We start from the raw sequence: 23337 nt of genomic DNA on the forward strand, positions 1-23337 counted from the left end.
TTTTAATTATTGAATTTATCCGTCAATCAAAAACAAATATCATACGTATGTAAACATATTAAATATTATTTGCCTTTTCATTATGAAAGAAAAAATTTTTTTTGATTTATACTAGATTGAAATAAACTACTTATTTAAACTCTTTGGTGATTTTTTATGTAATATATGTCGTTTTGCACTGTAGTATTTTAATGATATTTGTTAGTATGACAAAAACTGTTTTGAAATATAACTTAAATTTTATATAAATTGCTTTACTTATATGCTTTCATAATTAGTTATCTTGTGCGCGCTTCATAAAAATTTCTATAATAAATGCAAAGATTCATCGATCAATCAAGCAATCAAATACTTTGATAAATTTTACATCACTGATAGGCTTTCAATGCAATTCTATTCTTCTAATTAATTTTATTTTTATTCGGATTCTCAAAAATTACATGAATGTTTATCACTGAATTGGCCTATAAACTAATAACGATATTTAAATAATCATTCTTTTTTTTTATTACTATCAATTACTGTAATTACTATCAATTTTATCAATAAAACATTTTATAACGAATTGCGTACATTTTCTTAAATGCTCGAACTTATAATAAATAAAATTTGAAACGTTAAATACTATGGTATTTAATCTAATAAATATTATAAAAATTAATTTTATTATCTGTTTTTATGTATTTTTTTAGTTTATAGTTTATTGTATTGTATTTTATTAGTTCGTGAAATTTCTTTTCGTACATTGGAGTAACAATATATCTCACCAAATAATTTAATTTCTACTGATATTTAAGAATTACATTTAATAGTAATGAGCGTGAATTGTAAAATTTACGTTTACGATCGAAGTCGTCGATAGCTACAGGCTACCAAGCTAGTCGGAGTCAATACAATTGTGTATACATAGTATTTGAGCTCAAATAACAGAAAATAAGTACATGGTTGATTTGACATAAACAAACTCTTAATCCTATTCCGATTGACAAGATCTGTTGCATTTGTTTTTATTTTTCTAAAAAGTTAATGTTGATCTTAATAATGTTTTTATCATGAAACATTTGTATTACAAACTCGTTGCAATAACCTGTACAACGCGTAATCAACTCATAGTAAATCAAAATGTGAAATAGTAAAACTACTTTAAAATATTCTTTACTGATTTGAGGCTCTTCAATTCAATAACTGTAACAATAATTGTTGGATTGAGTAATTTCAGTATGCATGTATTTCACACAAGAATAGATTTTTATTACTGCTTTTTATTATAAGAAAATGAGAAATAGTACAGAATTAAAACAGTATAAATTTAAAAATTGTTTATAATTTAATTATGATATCATTAATGAGCTATTTACGAAGATTTGTTGTTAAACTAAATTAAATTAAAAATTATATTTTAAAAATACCATTTACTTTATAGAAAATAAGGTTTGACGTTAAATTATTTTAATTAGAAATACATAATAATAAAGAAGTTCAATAAATTTAGGAATCTACAGATATTAGCTGATATTCTTCACTAATTTATGTATATTAACAAACGTTAAGACAGATTATTAAAAGTTTTTAAGCATTACTTTAATTGAACGGTAAAAAATAGATTGTGTACATTTGAGGGAATTTAATCCATTAATAAATGTGGATATTTTTAATTTACGACCTATCACTCATCTTTCCAAAAATTCTAACGATTTATGAGTTCAGTTATGAGTTAATTGATTATTAAATTGAAAATATTAAAAAGATAACATGTTTAATAATAATACTTAAATTGATAGTCAAAAGTATGCTTCAATCACTTAATGCTAAAGTTATAATTGCAAATTGAAAAAATCAAGTGAAATTAAAATAGGTTGTACAATATTATTTAAAAAAAATAATTTACTAGCATTCGATTTTGATATCATAGAAGTATTTCTAGGTACAAGTAAACCATTCCAACTCTGATAGTAAATATATGACTTTTACAATAGCAATTCTTTGTATTTCGTTATTTTTTATAATACTTATATAACGTTAATAGAATGTTTATTACAATCACTTTTATGTATTATTGAAATAAATAAAATAAATACATATGTAACAGTGGTCTCTAATCATGGATTTTCATTCATATTCTTCGACCGGCATATTTAATTAGTCTATTCGCATATCAAATCCGACATTATAATTATATTCATTTATAATACTAATAGGCAATTTCTTTCATTTTCACATTTATAATAAAGCTAAATGAATAATCAACTTAACTAATGTTCATAATTATAATATATAATTAATTATACAATAATTAAATAATATAATTAAACGAATTTACAATTATGTATTAAAAATTTAGTATTTTAAATAGGAACAAAGAATTCGTTTATTGTATAGAAATAATAGCAGTAGACAATTTAAAGCATCAAGATGAGGCTCCTTCATTTGCAGCTATATTTCAATTTCAAAAATCAATGTCCATAATTGCGATTGCTACGTTTTTATAAATACATATTTTGCTTAATAATTGTAGAAATAAATGTTCAAAGGTAAAGAAAGTGTAACGATTATTTATAAATAAGATTTAACGTAGATCATTTACGTTAGATATTATGTGGCATTTATGTAAGCGTACACGTTAAATTTGCACGTACGTACCAATTAATTATTATTTATATACGCACTAGCATGTAATAAAATAAGTATTATGATGAAATAAATATAATAAGTATTATAAATAGTATTATGAAATAAGTACAATAAATAAACTACAAATTTTTTTATTTTATAATTATATATTAAGATAAACAACTCATAGCTATGTCGCGTAATATGCTATTATAATTCTCTATACCAATCAATTTGTGATAATAAAGCATTTATTGTTTAAATATTAAAATTTTTAGAAAACATAAAACGTACATTGCAGATTAAATTATATAAATTAATAAAAAAATTAAGCAGTTGCCAAATTATTCCATATTTAGAAAAGAATTTTACAATTCAACTTAATATTTAATATAGGTTCTAAATAACAATATTGTAAATAAATATTTTTAATCTTAATTTACTCACCTTGAAATTTACGTGTATTTATTTTGATTCAGTAGAAATTTTTTCATATAAATATAAATCCCATCGATAATCTACATACTTACTATTGTTTTTTGTTGTATAATGGATCATTGGCTATTAACATAATACCAACATCTATAATTCATGAATCCAATGCTATGTAATTGTTTTCATTATAATGAAAAACAAATTTATTATTTATGAAGTTTACTTCTTTTGCATTGTATCAACGCAAATTTGTTTTTATCTGGAATTATTCGGGATTATCATTATCAATGAGTTATCCTTGATAATGAAAAGATGAATATTAAAAGCTATTGAATGAAAATAAAGCAATTAATCGTCAGTAGCTTCAAACGAGTCTTAAATATTTATAATTTACATCTATCAGAACGGCTATAATCTACATATTTTTTACTTAAAAATGCTAGGATATTTATTTAATAAAACTAAATGATCTGATAGTACCTTTACATTGAAATCCATGTAATTCTATTGTATATTTAGAAATTTTTCTTTGCAATTACATTTTTTAAAAGCAATTCATATATCAAATTAATTTTTATCTTTTTTATATTAACATAATAAAAGAATATATACGGTAATTCTGGCAATTATTAATCATTTTACAAAATTAAATTAAGTTTTATTTTGTTACATTCAATGTGTAGCAAACGCATTAAATTATGTATATCCAATGTGTTTATATATAGTATTTAGTACGCTAATATTCATTACCAATCAATAATTAACATTTAATTATTAAATTAAAAATTTTATTTTCTTATAATTGATTCTTTGTATCTAAATAGTTTGAAATTTGTGATAAAATTTTTGTGCCATTCTTATATGGTAGAAAATTAATTACTTTTATTAGTGAATAATATATTGATAAATACTTAGGCTGGAAATAGGTCGCAATACTCAACAGCAATTTAAAGATGAAATAACAGCGTGTTTTCAACCTAATACCTTATAACCAAACATATCATAAAACATCTGTATGAGTGACACTACACTCATCTGCAGATAACGACACAATTAATGGGCTTACTCAAATAAATCTGATCTAAGTTATGGAGTTACTCAAGTTTCCCCATTCTATTTCAGATTTCAACTGTTAAGATCTATAAAGTGACATTGTGTGCCCTACACTTATAGTTTAACCAAGCTATATACTGATTCCACATGATGTGCCAAGGAACGATTTAAATTTTAACAACTTAATTGTTACATGATTAAATATGCGAACATCGGCCATTGTTTCAAATCTTTTTAAATATATAATATCGGTACAAATTCAGTGCAATTGATGTTTACTACAATAAATCAATTTGCACTGATCCAATCAATCAATAAAATATTTCACACAATCTTAAGTTATAATATTCCCTTTTCTCATGTTTTCAATTATATATTTAATATTAATATTTGGATAAATTCCATTAGCCGCATTATTTAGTTCATAATCTTTACAATATTAATTATTATTGTTAATACATTAACACAATGTCTTAGCTAAACCGATTTGTGATTAAGTATTTATACCATATAAATGCAAATATCTCAGTATACAAATGGATAAAAGAAAAAATACTTGACAAACTAATTATTGTTTACAGTTTGTGAGAATTTTAATCACAAATCCATCCGAGTTTTGTTAGTGCTCAAGTTATTAGTATTTTGAAAGGAACAAGTAAAGAAAATAAAGTTCATTATGTAATTAAATTAAAAAAATCAATATAAGTAAAAATTACAAATGTTGCAGTGTTGTCCTTCTGTTTTGATTGACAATTATTTATTTTTTAATCGCCGCTGTACATGTTTAATTTTTCTTCCACTGGACAAGAGGCTTCGCACTGCCATGTTTTACATAATATATCGTAACATACAGATTTTCACCTTTACGGTAATACAGTGACTTCATATTATGTTACGCATCCACTATATAATTTTTTTTTTTTTTAAATTGACAACGCGAAAATGCTCACTTTGATTTCTCAAAGCCTCTCGTACAATTATTAACCAGATTCACAATATCGGGTGGAATGTATTTCAATATAAAGCGACTTACAGAAAATAAAAACTCTTGATTTCACTCGGATTAACATGTCAAGCGACGATTAAGCGCCACTTATATAGGAAAAATTAAAGAGAACGAAAACTAAAGTAGGAAAAAAATTATCATATAAGTCGTTCGAGAGCCTTACTCGTCGATTCGACTCGCTTTCGAGTCTCTTTTGAACGTTCACAATATACACACATATAGTGTCCATATGATTCAAAAATGAGTAAAAATAAAATAAAATATAAGTTACGTTCAAATGTTTTGAGATGTCAGTAGTAATTAATTGCTTCCATTTTAAATCTACATTGTTTTCCGGTAAAATGATTCAGCAGCAATGTTAAAACTTCATCCGCAGATTTTTCACACGTGTTTTATGCACGTGTCATTGTGAATTGTGTGAATGAGATACGACGCAAAGAAAGTTAAGTAATTGGGAATGAAGATGGAGACTTTTAAATAGTGGCTACACTTCATACTCTTGTTTTTACATGCTTTTTCACGCTTATTATGCCATTAATTTGCTTCTTACCATTTCCCAATAATATACACAATAATTAGATGATTACAATACATAAGATTTCTCTATTTCTTTCGCACATGTGTCTTTGTGTACCTTGATTCTTATTACAATAATATTACTTTTATTTATTATGCAAAAGTGATTATGGTTGTACATGTATGGTGATGGTAGCTGTAATACCGGTGAAATTAGAACATCGCACCATCATTATCCGGAATTTTAGATTTGTTCATTTAATATAACATATCCGTTCTTTTGCTTGATTTTTTTTTTGTTCCAAAAATTTAAATCGTTTGTTTTTTACTTTTCATTCAGACGATGTGAAAATCTGTGTCTAAGGAGGTTAGGTCTAAAAATGGATCGCGCGATTTCTTGCAAATTATGCATCACCGTTTGTCTCCGCCTCGACCGCTGCCGCCGCTGCCGCCACGGGTTTTTCCTCCAATTTCGCTTTCTTCGGTGGCGATGCGACGTCTTTCACATCGTCGGTGACATCTGCACCCGTCGATTTCCTCTTTATGTAAACACATTCAGGGGCTGCGTCTAAAACATCGCAGAAAGGTGTGCATTAACATTCGCTATTTTTTTTTATTATGCAACACAATGAAAATTTGGAATATTTTTTAACAGAATAACAAGTTTTTTTATTTTTATTATAATCTATCGTAATAGTAAACCAATAATACTTTTTATTTATTTTTGTTCTAAAGGATGTATTTTCCTACAACAGCATACTTTCATAAACTATAAATCGAAAGATTACTTGGCAAAATAATTATATTTCTTTAAAATATTTTTTTTCAAATATTATGTAACATTTACTGTATTACAACATTAAGTAAAATAATTTGAAATATAAATAAATACCTCTAAATCAATATTTACATTTTCATAAGCTAAAATTGCTTATAATTGTATAAGGATTTGTTATATATATATATATATATATATTCTAATTTTATCTAAAAATAAATTTTCGTGATAATTATCGACTTTAATAAAATTTTTTTTATATAAAATATTGGACTTCAATAATCCAGCCGCTTTCAACGTGACCTATTTACTATTAGCGGCTTTGATATGAAAGGGATGCTAAATTTGTTGAAAAAAAAAAGAAAAAAGAAAATACAGAAAAAAAACCAAGAATAGTGTTTCTTTAACAACACATTTGGTCTATTAATAATTTATGGAAGCACACGTCACAAAAGTATTTTTCACATCTTGCATTGAAATTTCATCTTTTAGTATTTTATGACATTCTTAACGATCTTCCAAATATGAAGCAGATTGTGTGGAAACAGAAATCTTTAAAAGAGTACAAAATAACGATACTTCTAGATGTATTATAGTTACTGAATGCTGAAAATTGTATTGATGTAAAAGGGATAGAGGACGATATTCAGCCTGAATGTTGAAACGGCTTTTCCACCCTGTAGTACTTGACGCAAAGTCGCTCACCTAAGGAGTCACCGTTGGTAGACTCGGCCTCCTTTTCGTCGGTCTCCTTTTCTTCGCTGGACCCATTCTCTTTAGCCTCTTTGCCGTTACCGGTGCCATTGGCGTTGTCATTGCCGTTGCCGTTGCCATTTTCCGAAGCCTTCGAGTCCTCGTCTATTTCCTCCTCAGCTTCGGCTTCTGCCTCTTTTACCGGTGCCACTTCCTTCACCGGCGACTCCTTAACAGATACTTCCTTTTTCTCTTCCTCCACCACCTTCTTTTCAGGCGTGCTTACAATTTTGGTTTCCCTGTGGATTTACAAAAAATTCATACAAATTAGTTTACCTTACTTCCTTAGCTTGTATTTGATTTTCCAAGGGGATAAGGTAAGCCCAAAATTTTAATTTACAAAATGATTTCTTCATATTTTCATTTTTTTGCGATGCAAATGCAATATCAATGTAAAGTATTTGGAAATACTATAAATTGCTTATTTAATTCTGTATTCAATATTAGAAAATGCAAACAATATTCTTTAAATGAATAAATTCCCTAAATATAGAAACATAAATGTCAAGCATATCAAATACATATTATTATAAAATTCATTTTAAAATGTTAACAGCTTTTAACTATATATTTACCGTATATAGAAACTTACTTAGGTAAGGAAAAATTTAATAAACTTCATAATGTTTAGATTCAAATAGATTTATCTTTCAAATATCTAATAATGTAGTTAATAAACTTTATTTTTCCTCGTATATATATGCTTTCTTATTTTTAAAAGAAATATAAATAAATAATTGTATTAATGCTGGTATTTTTCTTTTTAATGACTTCGTAGCAAACTTAGATTATAAGAATGATAACGATAGTGAGGATGAGGTGACCTAAAAACTTGTTGAAGTTTACGAACATTATATTTCTTGCCCGAATATTGGTTGTATTTGCATTCTAATCTCATATACTGATAATTTATATTAAAAAAATTATAATTTCAAATACTCAATTAATTTCATTATTTACGAAATAGCATTTCAAATAAAAAATTAATTATTATATATTTGTGTAATATTTCTTAAAATAGATAATTTTCTAATTTAATTTAATAAAATAAAAGAAACTAAGTTCTTTATTCTAATAAATAAAAACAAAATTCATTCCATTATTAATACAAAAGATACAGTCGTGTTATGTGAGGGAGGGAAAGGATCATTTCAAACGGCAATAAAATGTTTGCCGTTCGGTTTAATACATTGTAATTAAGACAATTAACAATGTACAATGCATTCAAATGGATCAATATATTAGGGACGGAACAACGGACGATCTGAAAAGATAGAAGACTCTAATTCTCTTATTATTAAATTTCGTGCTATTAAAAAAAGACTAATAAAAAAATATGAAGATTTATTAAAATTATAATTAAAAACGTATTTAAAACAAAAATTCGTTATTAACATTAACTATGACTTTTCCGGCAAAATTATCTAGTTCTTTTTAAAAATAAATAACATAAGTTTAATTATTTTTGCATCATTTTAATGATGGTTCATATAACTTATAATTAATCTACATTTGTATATGGCAACTCCTCGTTTTGCAATTCTTAAATAAATTGTTTATATAAAAAATATTTAATCCGATACACAAAATTTCATTTCCCTATCCAATTAGAAATAATACATTATTTCTTCCATAGTTTAGTTTAAACGCCAACCAAGCATATATTTTTACTTAAAGTATTAACATTTTAATAAGTGTCGATTAAGCAGTGATGCAGCGCCACCTGCTAGCAAAATAAGGAAGTAGAGCAATGAAGAAAAGACATCGGAACGCTCGGTTAGCGAAATGATTCTCTCTCAAATTGACCGGAAGAAAGGGCGATGGCGCATTTACGTTATAACATGGAGCAAAAATTAGTCACGACTGTTGCTGCTGTACTACCCAGGCATCGTACATGATATGTATTAAAACAGTTAATATTGCATTTCGCTTACCGTGCGTCTTCGGATTCACTTGCAACGTTATTGTTCATTTTCACGCCTGATGAAATAGAAGATTTTTGCAACTTACTTCAACTTTCTATTTTACAGTCAATGACTAATTTCAAAACGTTCATGCGGCAGGGCATCATTTTGTGACTTAATATATAAGCGAGGATTCAAATTATTAAGCTTTAATTATTCTTGGCATTTATTTATTAAAAAATACTCGTTTTTGTATCTTATATTATTTGAAATATAAAGTGTGACTTGTGTAAAATTGTTTAAAAAGAAAATACAGAATTGACAGACAAATGATAGATTAAAATTATTTCATTAAAACCGTGAATATAATGAAATTGTTCAAAATTCGAAAAATCTACCGATCGTCGTTGTATTTTAATTTGATACTATGCAAATTATCTTATTTAAATAAATAAAGATTTAAGTATCATTTAAACTTGTTTTTTTTGTGTCGGTATGACCTTTGTTCAGTCACCTCATTTCTTTGCATTAAGCTTTTAGATTGTTAAAAAACAAAAATCACAAATAATTTACAATAATCCTTTCTGAAGATTCATGTTTTATTTATTGCAGTATTTTTAACAAAATAATTAACTGTTATTTTGTAATAATAATATTGTATAATATAAAAACCAAATGACAATGAATTTCTTATAGGATTTTAAGATGGTGACGGTTTCTTATTAGTAGAGTCATTTGATTTCTCAAGATGAAATAATTTTTTTTTTATTAAAATAATTCTGAAATATCTTCAATTATTAAAAAAATCGGTGTTAACTTATACATGTTGTATTTTTTAAACTACAAGATTGTTATACGCATTTTTATAATTACATTGCAAACGCTGTTGATGTTATAAGCATATTTTTCATTGAAATATTTATTATGTAGACAACTTATTTTTCTAATACTTTAAAATATTGTTACAATTTGTGACATATATGGGTAAAAAATATTAATTACTATTAATAAATGTAACAAATCTATCTTTTACATTCACTGCCTTTTTATAAATATACTATAAATATATATAATTTGGAGAAATCATGTTTTTATTTCATTAATAATTTGCACGTGTATTGGTAAATCTACGCTAAAAAATTAATTAGTACTTGAATAGCACAATTAAATTCAATGCGCTCTCATTTATAATTAAATGATACCTTTACGTTTTTCATTAATCTTTTTTTAGAATGACTGACTTATGCTTACATTTATATAACCCCTAAAAATACCTATATTGAATAAAATTATAATAAGTAAATTGAATTCCGTTTTCTTTCATAATGTGCATGATTTAATACTTATAAACAAAAAGCTTAAAAATATAAGTCTTGTCAAGCCGTTCGAAGTAATTTTAACTTGGAAATCATTTCAAAATGATAGAGTGGTTTTCAATTTTACGAAAATTTATGCAAAACATATAAATAAATTTATAACTCGTAAAATATTCATCAATTACAGAAAACTAGATTAGAATTTCAAGATATGCAGCTTTTATTTTATCAACAATATCAATAAACAAATGATGCATTAATCGTTTTGAATATTTTTTATCCAATTCATCAAAAAATGTTAAAATAAAATAGAATTTTCGTAATCTTGATTGGATTGTCTTATAATTGAAAATTATTTGAAATCTTATTTTATAATTAATTTGGGAAAAATTATATTTCTTATTAGTTTAAATAAATATCGTCAGTATGTATGATTTTTTCAAATTATAGTTTAATATTATTAAATTTTTTAGTGCAATTGCTTTGTACAATTTTAATATAATCAGTAGTTTATTAGCTAATGTAATGTAAAATAAATAGTGTTCTAATGTACAGAAATAAAATAAATATACGCATAATTATGGTCAAAAATTGAAAAAATTTATATATGTGCGCGCTTAAACGCGTAAAATAGTTCGAATTTTTGAGCTTTGAAATATTGTTTGTATAAAAATATTTGTATTTATACATACTATATTCGTATCGAAAACACGCACAGTAAAAAAAAAAAATGCCACATTTTAATTATTATTTCTACAATAATTGATATTTATATTCTCATAAATGATTGCAGATACATAAATATTACTAATATATTGACTGCAGTTTAATAAAATACCACTAAATAAAAATATTGTCAATAGGTAAATATGTAAATAAGCAAGTAATAAAATTTAGCATAACTGCATATAAAATTCTATTTTTATTTTATTTGTCAAATATTGCGTTTAATTTAACTATTGTATTTAAAAAAAAAAAATAAAACTAATTTCACATTGTATTATTTAAAACAAATTAGACATATTATTTATATAATATTAGGAACGGCGAAATTCAATAAAAAATCCAATATACGTTTCACGTAACGATAGAAAAATAAGTAAAATACTTAAATTAAATATATCCTCCCCATCCCCTTGTAATCGTGTAACCAACGTCCGTTGAGAGAAACTTGAATGAATATACGTACAATACACGAAATATTTATTTTCTATGCGTACAATAAATACACAACAAATTAAAAGATATAGCGAAAATATCCTCTAATAACATTTGTATAAAAATGTTTTCTTCAATTTTAAACGATTTAAATATTGTTCACCTCATGTCAATACAATTTACAATTGAGTGAGTGATTGTTCAAATTAGGAAATATTTACGATTTCTCAATTTGTATAAAAAATTAAATGATTAAGCCATTGATCGTATGCATTTTAAAATCCGTACATAATAACAATAATTATGATCGACATGACATCATGGTATTATGGACAAATAAATGAATTTTATAAATTAGTTTGGTCACTATACATAAGGAATAGATGTATATATATGGTAGGTACGGCAAATATATTTAACATTAAAGTTTGATAATGTTGATTTTGCATTAGAAACCTGAAGTAAATTTTGATCGACATTAAAAATAGCGAGTTATCTTAAAAAGGGGACGAATTTCTAGAGGGATTGACAAAACTTGGATTAAAATAATAGAAAGGTAGAAAATACGACAGTTTGCTCTCGCCGGCTTTCACATGCCTGATTCTTCCCAGCGGGGGAAGGGGTATAGGACGCCAGTAACAGCGCCATCTTGCGGAATCTTTTTTCTTCCCCAAACGCTAACTTGGATAGACTGGCGCCTTCGCGCGTGCGCAAGCGTGTACTCGCGCGCGCGCGTACTTTGTGTGCGTGGCGCAGATGACGAGTAACAACATATAGTATATTGTGTATTCTTGGTTTATACAAGCTGTACCAGCTAATACGCGCGGAATGCGTGTAATACAATATTACAATTCGCGCCACACTGTCGCAAGTGTATGTGCATGTCATATAGCATTCACACCTATATTTTCACCTTGATTCTTAGGCGTTTAGGCGCATGATGGTTACGTGCATACGCAATTTCGCGAGAAAAGTAGCCGGAAAATGGGTAAAAAGTTAGCAAAGACGGAAGGGATAAAATACGACTCAGTCTCGTATTTGAAGAATTGACAATTGTTTGTTTTGGCAAGTCTTACTGAAAAATGCATTCGTCGCATCCTTTTTTACACGCCGGACGCGACTATATCGTCCTTCAAGCGCTACCAACGCAACGCGTCGCGACGCCGCGAGGGTTATATGCGTACAGGCAGGAGAAAAGGAAAAGAAGGATAGCGAGGGCAAATCGATATTAAGCCGGCCATTCTTTCTCCCTTTCTCTCTCTTTCTCTCGTCTACGTCAGGCATGGTACTACTCTGAAATGAATGCAAACACACGTGTGCGGCTTCTTACACGTACATGGCCGATTCACGGGTTACACGAGTTGGACAGGCAAAGAAAGAGAAGTAGATCGAGAGGTCGATCCAAGCCTGGACGACCGCCAGAGAGGTTATATACGTATACGGTCGGTCGTTTACCTCCCTCTCGTTCACTTCTTCCTCACCCGTAATCCCCTCCCACTACTTTCTCCTTGTTTCCTCCGTGACGGCAAACGCGTGCGCTTGGGAACATTTATAGCGCTGGGTATACGCGCACGCGAGATCTGCCGAATTTTCCGGACTCTGTCGGCGGGTCGTCGCGTGCTATCGATCGACCCCTCGACCACCAAGCGAACGGGAGACAACGGGAGAACGGCAACAGACGCGCCGCGTGTTCCACAATGGAGCCGCGGCCGGGTGTAAAATCGAAACGCGCGCGCTTTCACGACTTCTGTCCCGCGCTCCTCGGATCTCTTTACGAAAATGTATTTTAAGGTAGGTGAGGCATTGCGAGACGAGTTCTCGGCGACGACGCGATAACGCTGTACTCCTTATCCTGCGACTTTCCCGCGGTTTTGCCCATCCGCGCGGGTAATAATGAAAGGGAGAGGATGAAGCGTTTTCTCGACGCTGACAACTTACTTCGTCTCTGTGTCTGCCATCTCGACGCCGATGCTGTATAATACACTGAATAACTTGTGCGAGAAAGTCTTGAGGTTTTTCCAACTCCACTTCACGTCTACTCGAACGACGTTAGTACGTATCCGTCTCGGAGCACCAGAGCAACTGCGGGAAGCGCGCGTTCTCTCTCTCTTGAGGGGCGCGGGGGCAGTCGAGCCGGCCGCAGAAACGAGCGTGGGGCAAGTGGCGCGGGAACGGCGGGAGGCGGAAGGGGGGCTTAAGAAGGGAAGGCGGCGTGAACGAGAGAGAGAAAAACCGAGGTGCAGCAACGCGCGTGCGAAGCCGGTGTAACTGGTACGGGAGGCAACGAGGGAAAGACTTGGGTAGTTGCGCCGTGCTCGGCGGCAGCACTGCGAAGCGCCCGTATATACTCGCGCTCGCTCGCACCCGCGCGATATCACTATGCTCTCGTCCTCTTCCGACCCCATCGCCGTCGGGGGGGGGGGGGGGGGGGGGGGGGGGGGGGGAGCGGTTGGTGCGGCTTCCGCGGGGTATACAGGCGGGAGAAGGGATCGCTGCCGTATACGTACGATACTTACACATTCGCTGGAGTGAGGCGCCGGCGCGGGCCCCCACCCCCGCAATGAAAAGAACGAGGGGAACGCTGAGCTAGTCTATACGAGCGGGTTGTGAGCGGGGGGAGCGCAAAAAAAGCAAGTGTAAAATTTGTAGGAATATTTACGCTGGGGCTCGCGAGATAGTAAACGTGTACCTTGTCAGTGGCGGCCTTTAGCCTACCTCGAGGCTTTTCTAAGCTCCTAAGTATCGAGTAAGGATAGAAGATGTATTTACCATCTGACAAACGGGTGGTAATGATATTTTATTGGAACTGCGAACAACTAATTTGCTGCGAAAGAGGGCATTATTATTTCATCTTTACTATCGCTTTTGGATTGCGTATGCTTAATCAGTCGTACATGCCACAATGATTATCAACATTTATACACAGATTTTTATGTACTGTCGATGATGATTTTTTATTTTATTTAATTTCTAGTCGGAGGTGTTAAATTAAATCGATCACTGTCATAAACCCGCGTTAATTTTTTAAATTTTTGGCTATAGCTAATAATACCATTCGAAATGATCAGTGTTATTGTTAAAACGTGATAAAAACAGAGTTCTTTTAAAGTTAAAGGGCACGAGAAGAAGCTGAAATGTTATGTTATGTAAATTTTGAGTCAATTTTTGCTTTCTTAAGTTCATACCTTATTCGATATTATTAAAGGAAATAAATTCTCTGACCCACTAATTGCAAATAAGTTAATACTCGACAGTTTTCGTGGAACACGGAAAATATCAAACCACGATCGAGCCGTTCTTAATATATAGATATTAAATATAGATTATTTCCTCGATACATTTATGTATTTTATGAATTTTAATGTTTTTTGTATAGTTGCATGGATATTCTCAAACCCACAGACACCTACCTACATACGCGTAGCTTATATTTCCTACACGCGAGCCGGGTCGCATGCACACGCTGCAAAAATACACACGTAGGGGTCGCGCGCGTACTTTCTCTCTCTCTGTCTCTTTTATTCTCTCGCTCTTTCTTCGTATCCCAATGTCGTGCTAGAGAAAAAGAAAGATGAGAATAGGACGTGTGTTTTTGAGAACACATGGTCGCACACTGTTTTAGAAACTATAAAATCAACGTTCACGTAGAGCCAGTAGCAAGCGAGGGGAATGAGAAAGATAGAAAGGGAGAGTTGGAAATAACATGTAGTAAGAAGAGTGAAAAAGTTACGAAAGGAACGTAAAAGAAAGAAAAGCATAACGGTAAAATACAAGTTTCTAATGTTTGAAAAAGAGTAATAAGTATGGCAGTGGCTGGCGGGAAAGGGTAGAATAATATGAAAATAATCGTGGTGGTACGTGTCGAAACGAACAGAAAAAGGGGTGACGGAGAGAACAATGTAGAATAAAAGAATAAAATTGTAATAGTAATGCATTCATGAGTTATTGTAAAGACATGTAAGATCATAATTCTAAGAGAAACTTGTGCAATAGATAACAAAGGCACAAAATCATTAGGTTTAAAATAATTAGTAGTCATTGATTCAAAAGGTAAGGAAGGGAAGGAGGGAAATAAATCATAATTACTTGTAACGATTAATTTACATGGGTTCATATAACCAATAAAAAGAAAATTATTAATAAAATTAAAAAAATAATCGGATACAAACGAAAATACTGTTAGCCGAATGAAATTGCAGGAGTAGAAGAGAGAAGATGAAAGAATGAAATGCAGTGTATTAACCGGCCGGCTCGTAAGGCGGCGTAACCTTTAAACGCCGGTAGCCCCGCGTTACCACTGATAAGTAGAGGGCGCTATTTTTAAATCCTGGACTTTTACGGGATTTAGGTTTAACGCGCAATGATCGATTGCTAGTGTCTTTCATTCTTTAATGTTAATTTATTCTTCTAATATTTATTTTTTAACTAAATGTTGAATTAAATGGTCGTGGGCGACACTCGTCCAAATTATAATTTCGTTAATATTATAATTATTGTAATACCTTATTGAATTGACAAATTGAGAGCTTTTTCAGATTGTACTTGTAATACAAGTTTTGAACGTTTTATCAAATAGAAAATTGCATATGCGTGCATAGGTTTCAATACAAATTTATTTCTATTTTTATAATGGTGAACTTTGGAATAAATTATGAATCGTAGTTTGTTATTTCTATTGAATCCGAGCTCGATATTAGTTAGTTTATTGCACTTGACTAATTGATGGCTTAGGGCAATAAGTTGTAAAGATCCCAAATTTTAATTCAATATTTGTAATAATCAATAATTGTCATGCGGAATGCCTAAAAAAGTATGTCACATACGATCATAACTATATGTATAACCTCAATTCTTGTACGAAAAAAGGTGAATTTTTGACCGTTTGCAAAAAAATTCTTAAAAATATCGACGTGCTTTTAGTTATCAACTCAATATGAAAAGTCTTTTGTCCTAAAAACATATATAAGGATTAATAAAATGTGAAGTTATGGGCAGATATACCGGCCTTGCAATACACATGCAATATAGCTATATTACATATAGGTTGTATATATATAGATAAGTATGCATATATATATATATATATATATATATATATATATGTAGGTTGGGGGTCACGATATTCTAGAAGCTTCGTACGGCGCCACTGATGCTTTCAGTTTCCTGTGCCTGCGCGCGTCGTTCTTCGATCCTTTGCTCTCTTCTGAGCTCCGCTATCTCATTATCTCTCTTACACTTGCCAACATAAATGTGGTGTGCCGCGAATCCATGTTAAGAGATACGTTCACCCGTCATATAACGGCGTTCCTTTGCTCAATCGCTGCATTTTGTAAGTCTTACGCCCCTTTTTCCTAGGACTTTAACCAGCTTATATAGTTTTATTACCTGAAAAATAACGAGTTAACGAAGTAATTATTAATAACCGATTGATTATCAACATTTAATTATCAATTGTAGTTACTTCGATGTTGGATCTGTTTTATTTAAAGCAGACTGCATAATATGGATAATTAAAACTCTTCGATTCATTTCATTTTGCAATAATTAAGTTAGTCATAAATTAGTCCCGTAATCATGAATGTATATACTTCAGCATATACTACGAATTTATACTCCTAAAATCTAATAAAACTAAATACCTTATTATCAGTGGCTATTATTAAATTAATCTATCATACATTTATTGACTAAATAAAATGAGATAAGTTGCAACTGTTGCTCTACTATCGTCTTTTACGTAAGGTATGAATAAATTCTATTAAACTCGCAAAATATTTTAAACTTCAATTTTTTTTCAATATTTCTATATGTACACCATAATTTATGTTTAGCAATCTATACAATAATTGATTTTTATATTAAAAATTATTGAACTTGTTAGTAATAAAAATAATTACAATAGTATTGGCAATCATTTTATTTGATGCAGCATAAGTACTGCATATAAAAAATTTCAGTTGCTTCAATTTTTTGAATATTGTATTTTGACAAATAATATATTTTGACTATTGCTATAAAATACTTTGCTTCCTGCTGCTCCTATTTATTCTATATCATGTGGAAATTTTGTTTTGGAATTTATATGACGCTAGCTATTCAATAAAAGTATAACAATTCGAAAATTACATCTTATTATATTGAAATATCCTTAATTTAATTGCTTTGTACCATTATATATGTACATATTTATGCATATACATATGACATACACAATGCAGACACAACATACGTGTATCCATACATACTCCGACACGCATTCATACATATATAATCCGCGCACAATATACGTGCATGTGTATATAGTACACACAGGCGCGCGCCCACACAAACAAATATATATATTTTCAATGCTTATTTTAAATGATAAAAATTGACCAAATAAAATTATAGATACTTTATAAGTATTAGATATCAGATTCATTATAATATACAGAGGAAATATTAAAAATTATAATGGGTTGGTAATAACATTATTAAAAATTTGAGGTTTTAGAATGCATATGAGCATACCTGCACGGATATTCATATAATAGAAAAAGGAATGATAAATATTAATTTTATGAATTCAGTGAACATGGACTAGTTTTTCAGTACATATGAATAGAATTTGATTGCTTAAAATTATACTCTTTAAATATTCTATTTGATATAATTCTCGCTTATCGGTTATTATTTTATTCACTTTAAGAGTCAAGATATAATGAAACAAGATAATAAAACTCTCAAAACTTATTTCTTAAATTTTCAAAATAGGAATATAATCCAATATCAATTTTTAAATATGGCAGTATGTGCTAGCTTACAAATTTTTATTGGCATTTAAATATATTTATTTATATATTTATTATTATTAATTTATATAAATTTAAATATATTCACAAAATACTAGTTTTATTATACATTATAAAAACTTCCTTGAATATAGGCAGATGATATATGTTCAGATCATTATTATATTTATTAATTGAGTAAAGTTCAACCCTTAATAATATTATTCATTGTTGTGCAATATATACTTCTAATTAAGTTCATCAATAGTTACTACTCTACGGATACGACTAAAAGAAATTCAATGTAAAGAATACTGTAGATAATTGATACTCTCGAAAATCGATGAAAGACGAAATAATGATATAATGTTTTCAAATTATTATTTGTCCTAATAAAATGTATATCTAGGAATTTATAAACAATAAATATATGAATTTTATATCAAATGTATATCCTATATGAAAATTGAAAGTCTCTAATTATAGAACATGTATTTTTATAACATCCCGAAATTACTAATTTTTCTCAGGTTTATTTTTATGAAATTATAGTAGAAGTGTAGACAGTACGATTAAGTCGAAGATATGATAATCAATATGTAAAGGCACTTGAAGAACAGGACCACTTAATGGTAATGATTTCTTTTATTTCTATTTAAAATTAGTGAAGCCGACCAATATATTTAATAAAGACTTTGTATCGATATATTGTAAAAAGTATTATATATTTTCAATTTGACTCACGGTAATTATAAATTAAATGGTAATACAAGACACGGATCAAAAATTTTTGTAAAATTAAAATTTATCAAAGGAAAAAATTTAAGCATATTTCAATTAAAATATTAAATTAATAATATTTAAGTTAATAAGAAATATTTAAAATTCAAAACATTTTTAGTATAGACATACCATTTTTATTTGTACAATTAATTTAAACTAATACAAATTCACCGTCAAAAAACGAACTTTTTTGTGTACTTTTTGATAGCAGTATCAGTTTTTATCACTACGAAAATTTTATATGTTAGTTAAGTATTTTTTATGTTTCTGAATTAAAAATATAAGACCATATAACTATAGGTAATTTGTATATTCATTAATTTCTAAAAGTCTAATTTATTTTCGATAATTTTTTAAATGTTTGTTTCAAGTTATATTTTTAGTCAATGTATAGAAGAAATGAATAGTTTATTATAAAAACTGAAATAATATCTACATGAACATGTAAATAGACATATTTTTTATTCGAAGTATTTTATTCTTTTCTAAGTAGAAACTAGAAAAATAAAGCAGTGCAAGCATATAATTTAAATTAAATTACTGTAATTAAAAAATATAAAGTGTAAATTAAACAGCTAATTAATAAAACTTTTAAAATATATTTTTTATTTAATCAAAATATTCTTGAAAGTTGTATTTTGAATTTTTTAATTAATTTTAATTTATTAGTTGCCATTAAAGTTTCTATTTAATAACACACCCAAGATGACGGAGTTAAAGAAAATGAATAAATATTTACATCTATGTATCTTTTATTCTATATAATTTATATTGCTACTTTCTTTATAATCTTTGTTGGCAATTAAAATCGAGTAAATCATGCAAGTAAGTGAGAAGATTAAGTACTTAAAAAGAAGTATTTCTTTTTAAAAAGAAATTTTTCTTACGTATACACTTAGATCAAATTATTTTGAGTAAAGAAATTTTGAAGTGTGTTTACTTAAATATTTTCAATGACGTGTTTACTTAATGTCTCAATATTCGGTACAAGTTGTTTGAACCATTGATTTAAGCAGTAATAGATAAGTGAATATTATTGATAAGAAATACAAAGGACAAGAAATAAAAGTGTTTTGAATTGAGTTTAAATAGGGTTAATTTTCTCTAAAAATTAAATATTTATCATGTGTAATATAACTGGTTTATTTAAAATTATATATTTATTATATATTCAAGTTATTACTATATGTATTATTATAAGTATTTTTATTATATGTTCTAAGATAGGTATGTTCGTAGAAAAATTTTAATTGAAATTAGTTGCGTTTGTTTTTGTCTATTTAATATAAAATTTAAAAAGAAATTAGTATTTTAGTATAAAAAAATCATTCTCTGACTAGATCTATAGTATATCTATATCGTATAGTATATCTATAGTAGATCTTTAATAAGAAAATTAAAATAATACATCAATTCTTTATTTAAATAAAACAAATCTTTATTATTGGGTACACCATACATTGATCCAGGATTGTATTTGTGCAAATTAAAGAGCAATTTAATCACGAATGAAATGTGATGTATCTCAATCAGTGTAAAAAATTCATTACTAATAGTAATGGGTAAGTCCTTTATTCTCTTGTAACCGTGATCAGTATTGATAGCTTTATCGATAAGTTGAGAAAGTTGGGCCTGAATGAAATATATGAATTTTTTATTCAAAATTCTCTTCCAATTACTTTTCACTTCCTTTGTCTAGGACTAATTTAACATTAAATTTAATTTTCCATTAATATCAATGTTAAAGTCACTACTAAAGTTATATGATTTTAATATTTTTAAATGTCAAATATGAGAGAGCACAGTACCATAGGAACATATATTTACTTATAATCATCGTTTCTTCCTCTAATTAAAATTAGAGTTTGTAGAAATTTAAAAATAGTAAATATTCGCATGTAAAAAATAAAATAATTTAAATTCAAGTTTAAAACTTTGATAAATTAAAAAATTCCTATAAAGCAAATGAATTAAATAAAGTTAATTAAAATTATGATTTTGCAAACCAGAAACGTCGTGATACCTCAGTTTCTATTTTCCGTGATACACAATCTTCACAAAATATGGGCTAAAAAATTTTCTAACTCTCTATTTTACTTGAATACGTAATAAACTACTCAGTAAGATTAAGTTATGCACGAACAAACGCAACAGATGAATTGCAAATATTAATTTTATAGATGAATCCATTCCTATAGATATTTGCCAATAAATAATATGGAATTTAATAAAGAAATATTTAACAAGTAAGATATTTAAGAAAAATTATATAAAAATTAAATAAATAATTATTGACAAGTGTATGAAATCATAAAAATTACTTAAAAGCATGGACTATTAGCGCGGGTACTTTCGAGGATAACAAATGCGCATGCGCAACTAATTTAAAGTTACGTTAAGATTATCAACATAGAGTTCTAGCAATATTTCAGTTTATCTTCTTGTAAAGTAGGTTACAAAAACTTCATGTTTGCCATTTATGACTTATATTTAAATATATTATTTTAAATATAATGCACAGCTTAATATTAAATTTTTTTATAAAGCTGCAATTAGTTTTTAAAGTAATTTCCATACAAAATATTTGATCATTTACAGGATTTGTATTAGTTTTTGTACGAATAATTTTATAATACAAATAAGAAAGTTATTTAAGTAAAAAAATTTTCGTATTAATAGGTTATCAAGTAAAATTGAATCGATTTACACAATGTTCTTTTGAATTGCATAATTTTGATATAAAAACTAAAACAATCTGATGATAAAATTTATACATTTTAAATTTTATAAAGATACATTTCAGCAATAATTGTATTAAAATACTTTTAAAAATAGAAATTATTCTATTATTCAATATAAAATTTATTTTAATTTTGAAAGCATTATACATTCAAATTTTATATCATTACCTACATTATTTAAATTTCTTTGCTTATTAAAATATTGGCAATAAAATTAAATTTCACACTTTTTAAAAATTAATTTAATTTGAGACTCAGTAGTATTTTATTATGTGTGATTGTAATAAGTTATGTGATATTTATATATAGTTTTAAGAATGTTAATATTTATTACCATTTTTCCGGTGAAAAGTTTTTCTTAAATTTTTTATATATATAATGTATAATTTCATTATCAGAAAAATCAATTGATCATAATATTATTTAAAAGACATTAAAATTTTCATTAAATTATTATAATACTATTTAAAAAATACATGGAAAATTTTTTAAAGTATATTTATTTTAATAAAAAATTTTACAAATAAAATATACATTGATAGGTAAATAGAAATAATTAAATTTTGAGAAAGTTTTTTTATTATCTTATTAATCTCTTGTTTTCTAAAGAATTTAAGTAAATATTTTTATTAATCAATGGATTATACCTTAGAATACATTGTATGAAAATTTTAAAATTTTAAATGTGTAAATAAAATTTATTATGTTTAATATACAATAAACTGAAACATTTTTGTGGATATATTAGAATTTAATAAACTACAAAAGGTTATTTGTATTAAAAAATATATATCATATACAACATTGAAATAGTATAAAGTACAAGAGGCAGTAGAAAAATCTTGTACTCTTCTCAAGATATTAGTATATTTAATGTTTTTTACATTTCAGGAAATAATCACAAAAGCTGAGTAAACAATTTGTAAGAAAGAGAAAGAGAAAGAGAAAGAGAGAGAGAGAGACAGTTAAGTCAAGAGTTAAAAAAGAAAAATACAGCAACTGTAGATTATATATACCAAGTATACAATTATGACTGTACACTGAAAATAAAATATCTTATGTTTAGAATGTCCAATTTAAACGTAAAAATATTTAAATACGTATATCTAACTTTCGATTTCACGTTTTAAGTTTAAAAGTAAAAATAGTGTAATCTAAATAGTCACTTTATTTATCGTTATATTTTTTAATTAATTTTGTTTGATGTTATTGATGTAGTTCAGTATAATTAAAAACAGAATTGTTAAAGTGCTTGATGTCAATTTTTATAAATGTAAAAAATATTTTAGATTTTTTTCTTTCTTATTTCTAAGTTTTATGAATATTTATAATTTTACAAGCTCATTGGCTCTATACTAGTACTAATATACCGAACTTTCACATAAATATTACATTCTAATAGATTATAAGTGAATGATAAAAAATAATAGATCGGTTTATTTTTGGATTAGTTTTGTATTATGTGCTTAGTTTTGTACTTACTTTGTACCACACTCACAATTTGAGTTATATTA

General features: G+C 27.9%; 1 protein-coding gene across 1 annotated transcript; it reads right to left on the minus strand.

Annotated features, from left to right (window-relative positions):
* Positions 1–4763: 4763 nt before the first annotated feature.
* LOC105362902 (Decondensation factor 31) lies at positions 4764–13535 on the minus strand. Its single transcript, XM_011500442.1, has 3 exons — positions 13468–13535; positions 7104–7390; positions 4764–6188 (listed from the first exon to the last, which is right to left on the minus strand). The coding sequence occupies exons 1-3, from the start codon at positions 13485–13487 to the stop codon at positions 6025–6027; spliced, it is 471 nt and encodes a 156-aa protein (XP_011498744.1). The 5' UTR covers positions 13488–13535; the 3' UTR covers positions 4764–6024.
* Between the last annotated feature and the right edge of the window lie 9802 nt (positions 13536–23337).

This window comes from Ceratosolen solmsi, unplaced genomic scaffold (assembly GCF_000503995.2).
Source record: "Ceratosolen solmsi marchali unplaced genomic scaffold, CerSol_1.0 scaffold10, whole genome shotgun sequence".
Classification (NCBI taxonomy): Eukaryota; Metazoa; Arthropoda; class Insecta; order Hymenoptera; family Agaonidae; genus Ceratosolen; species Ceratosolen solmsi.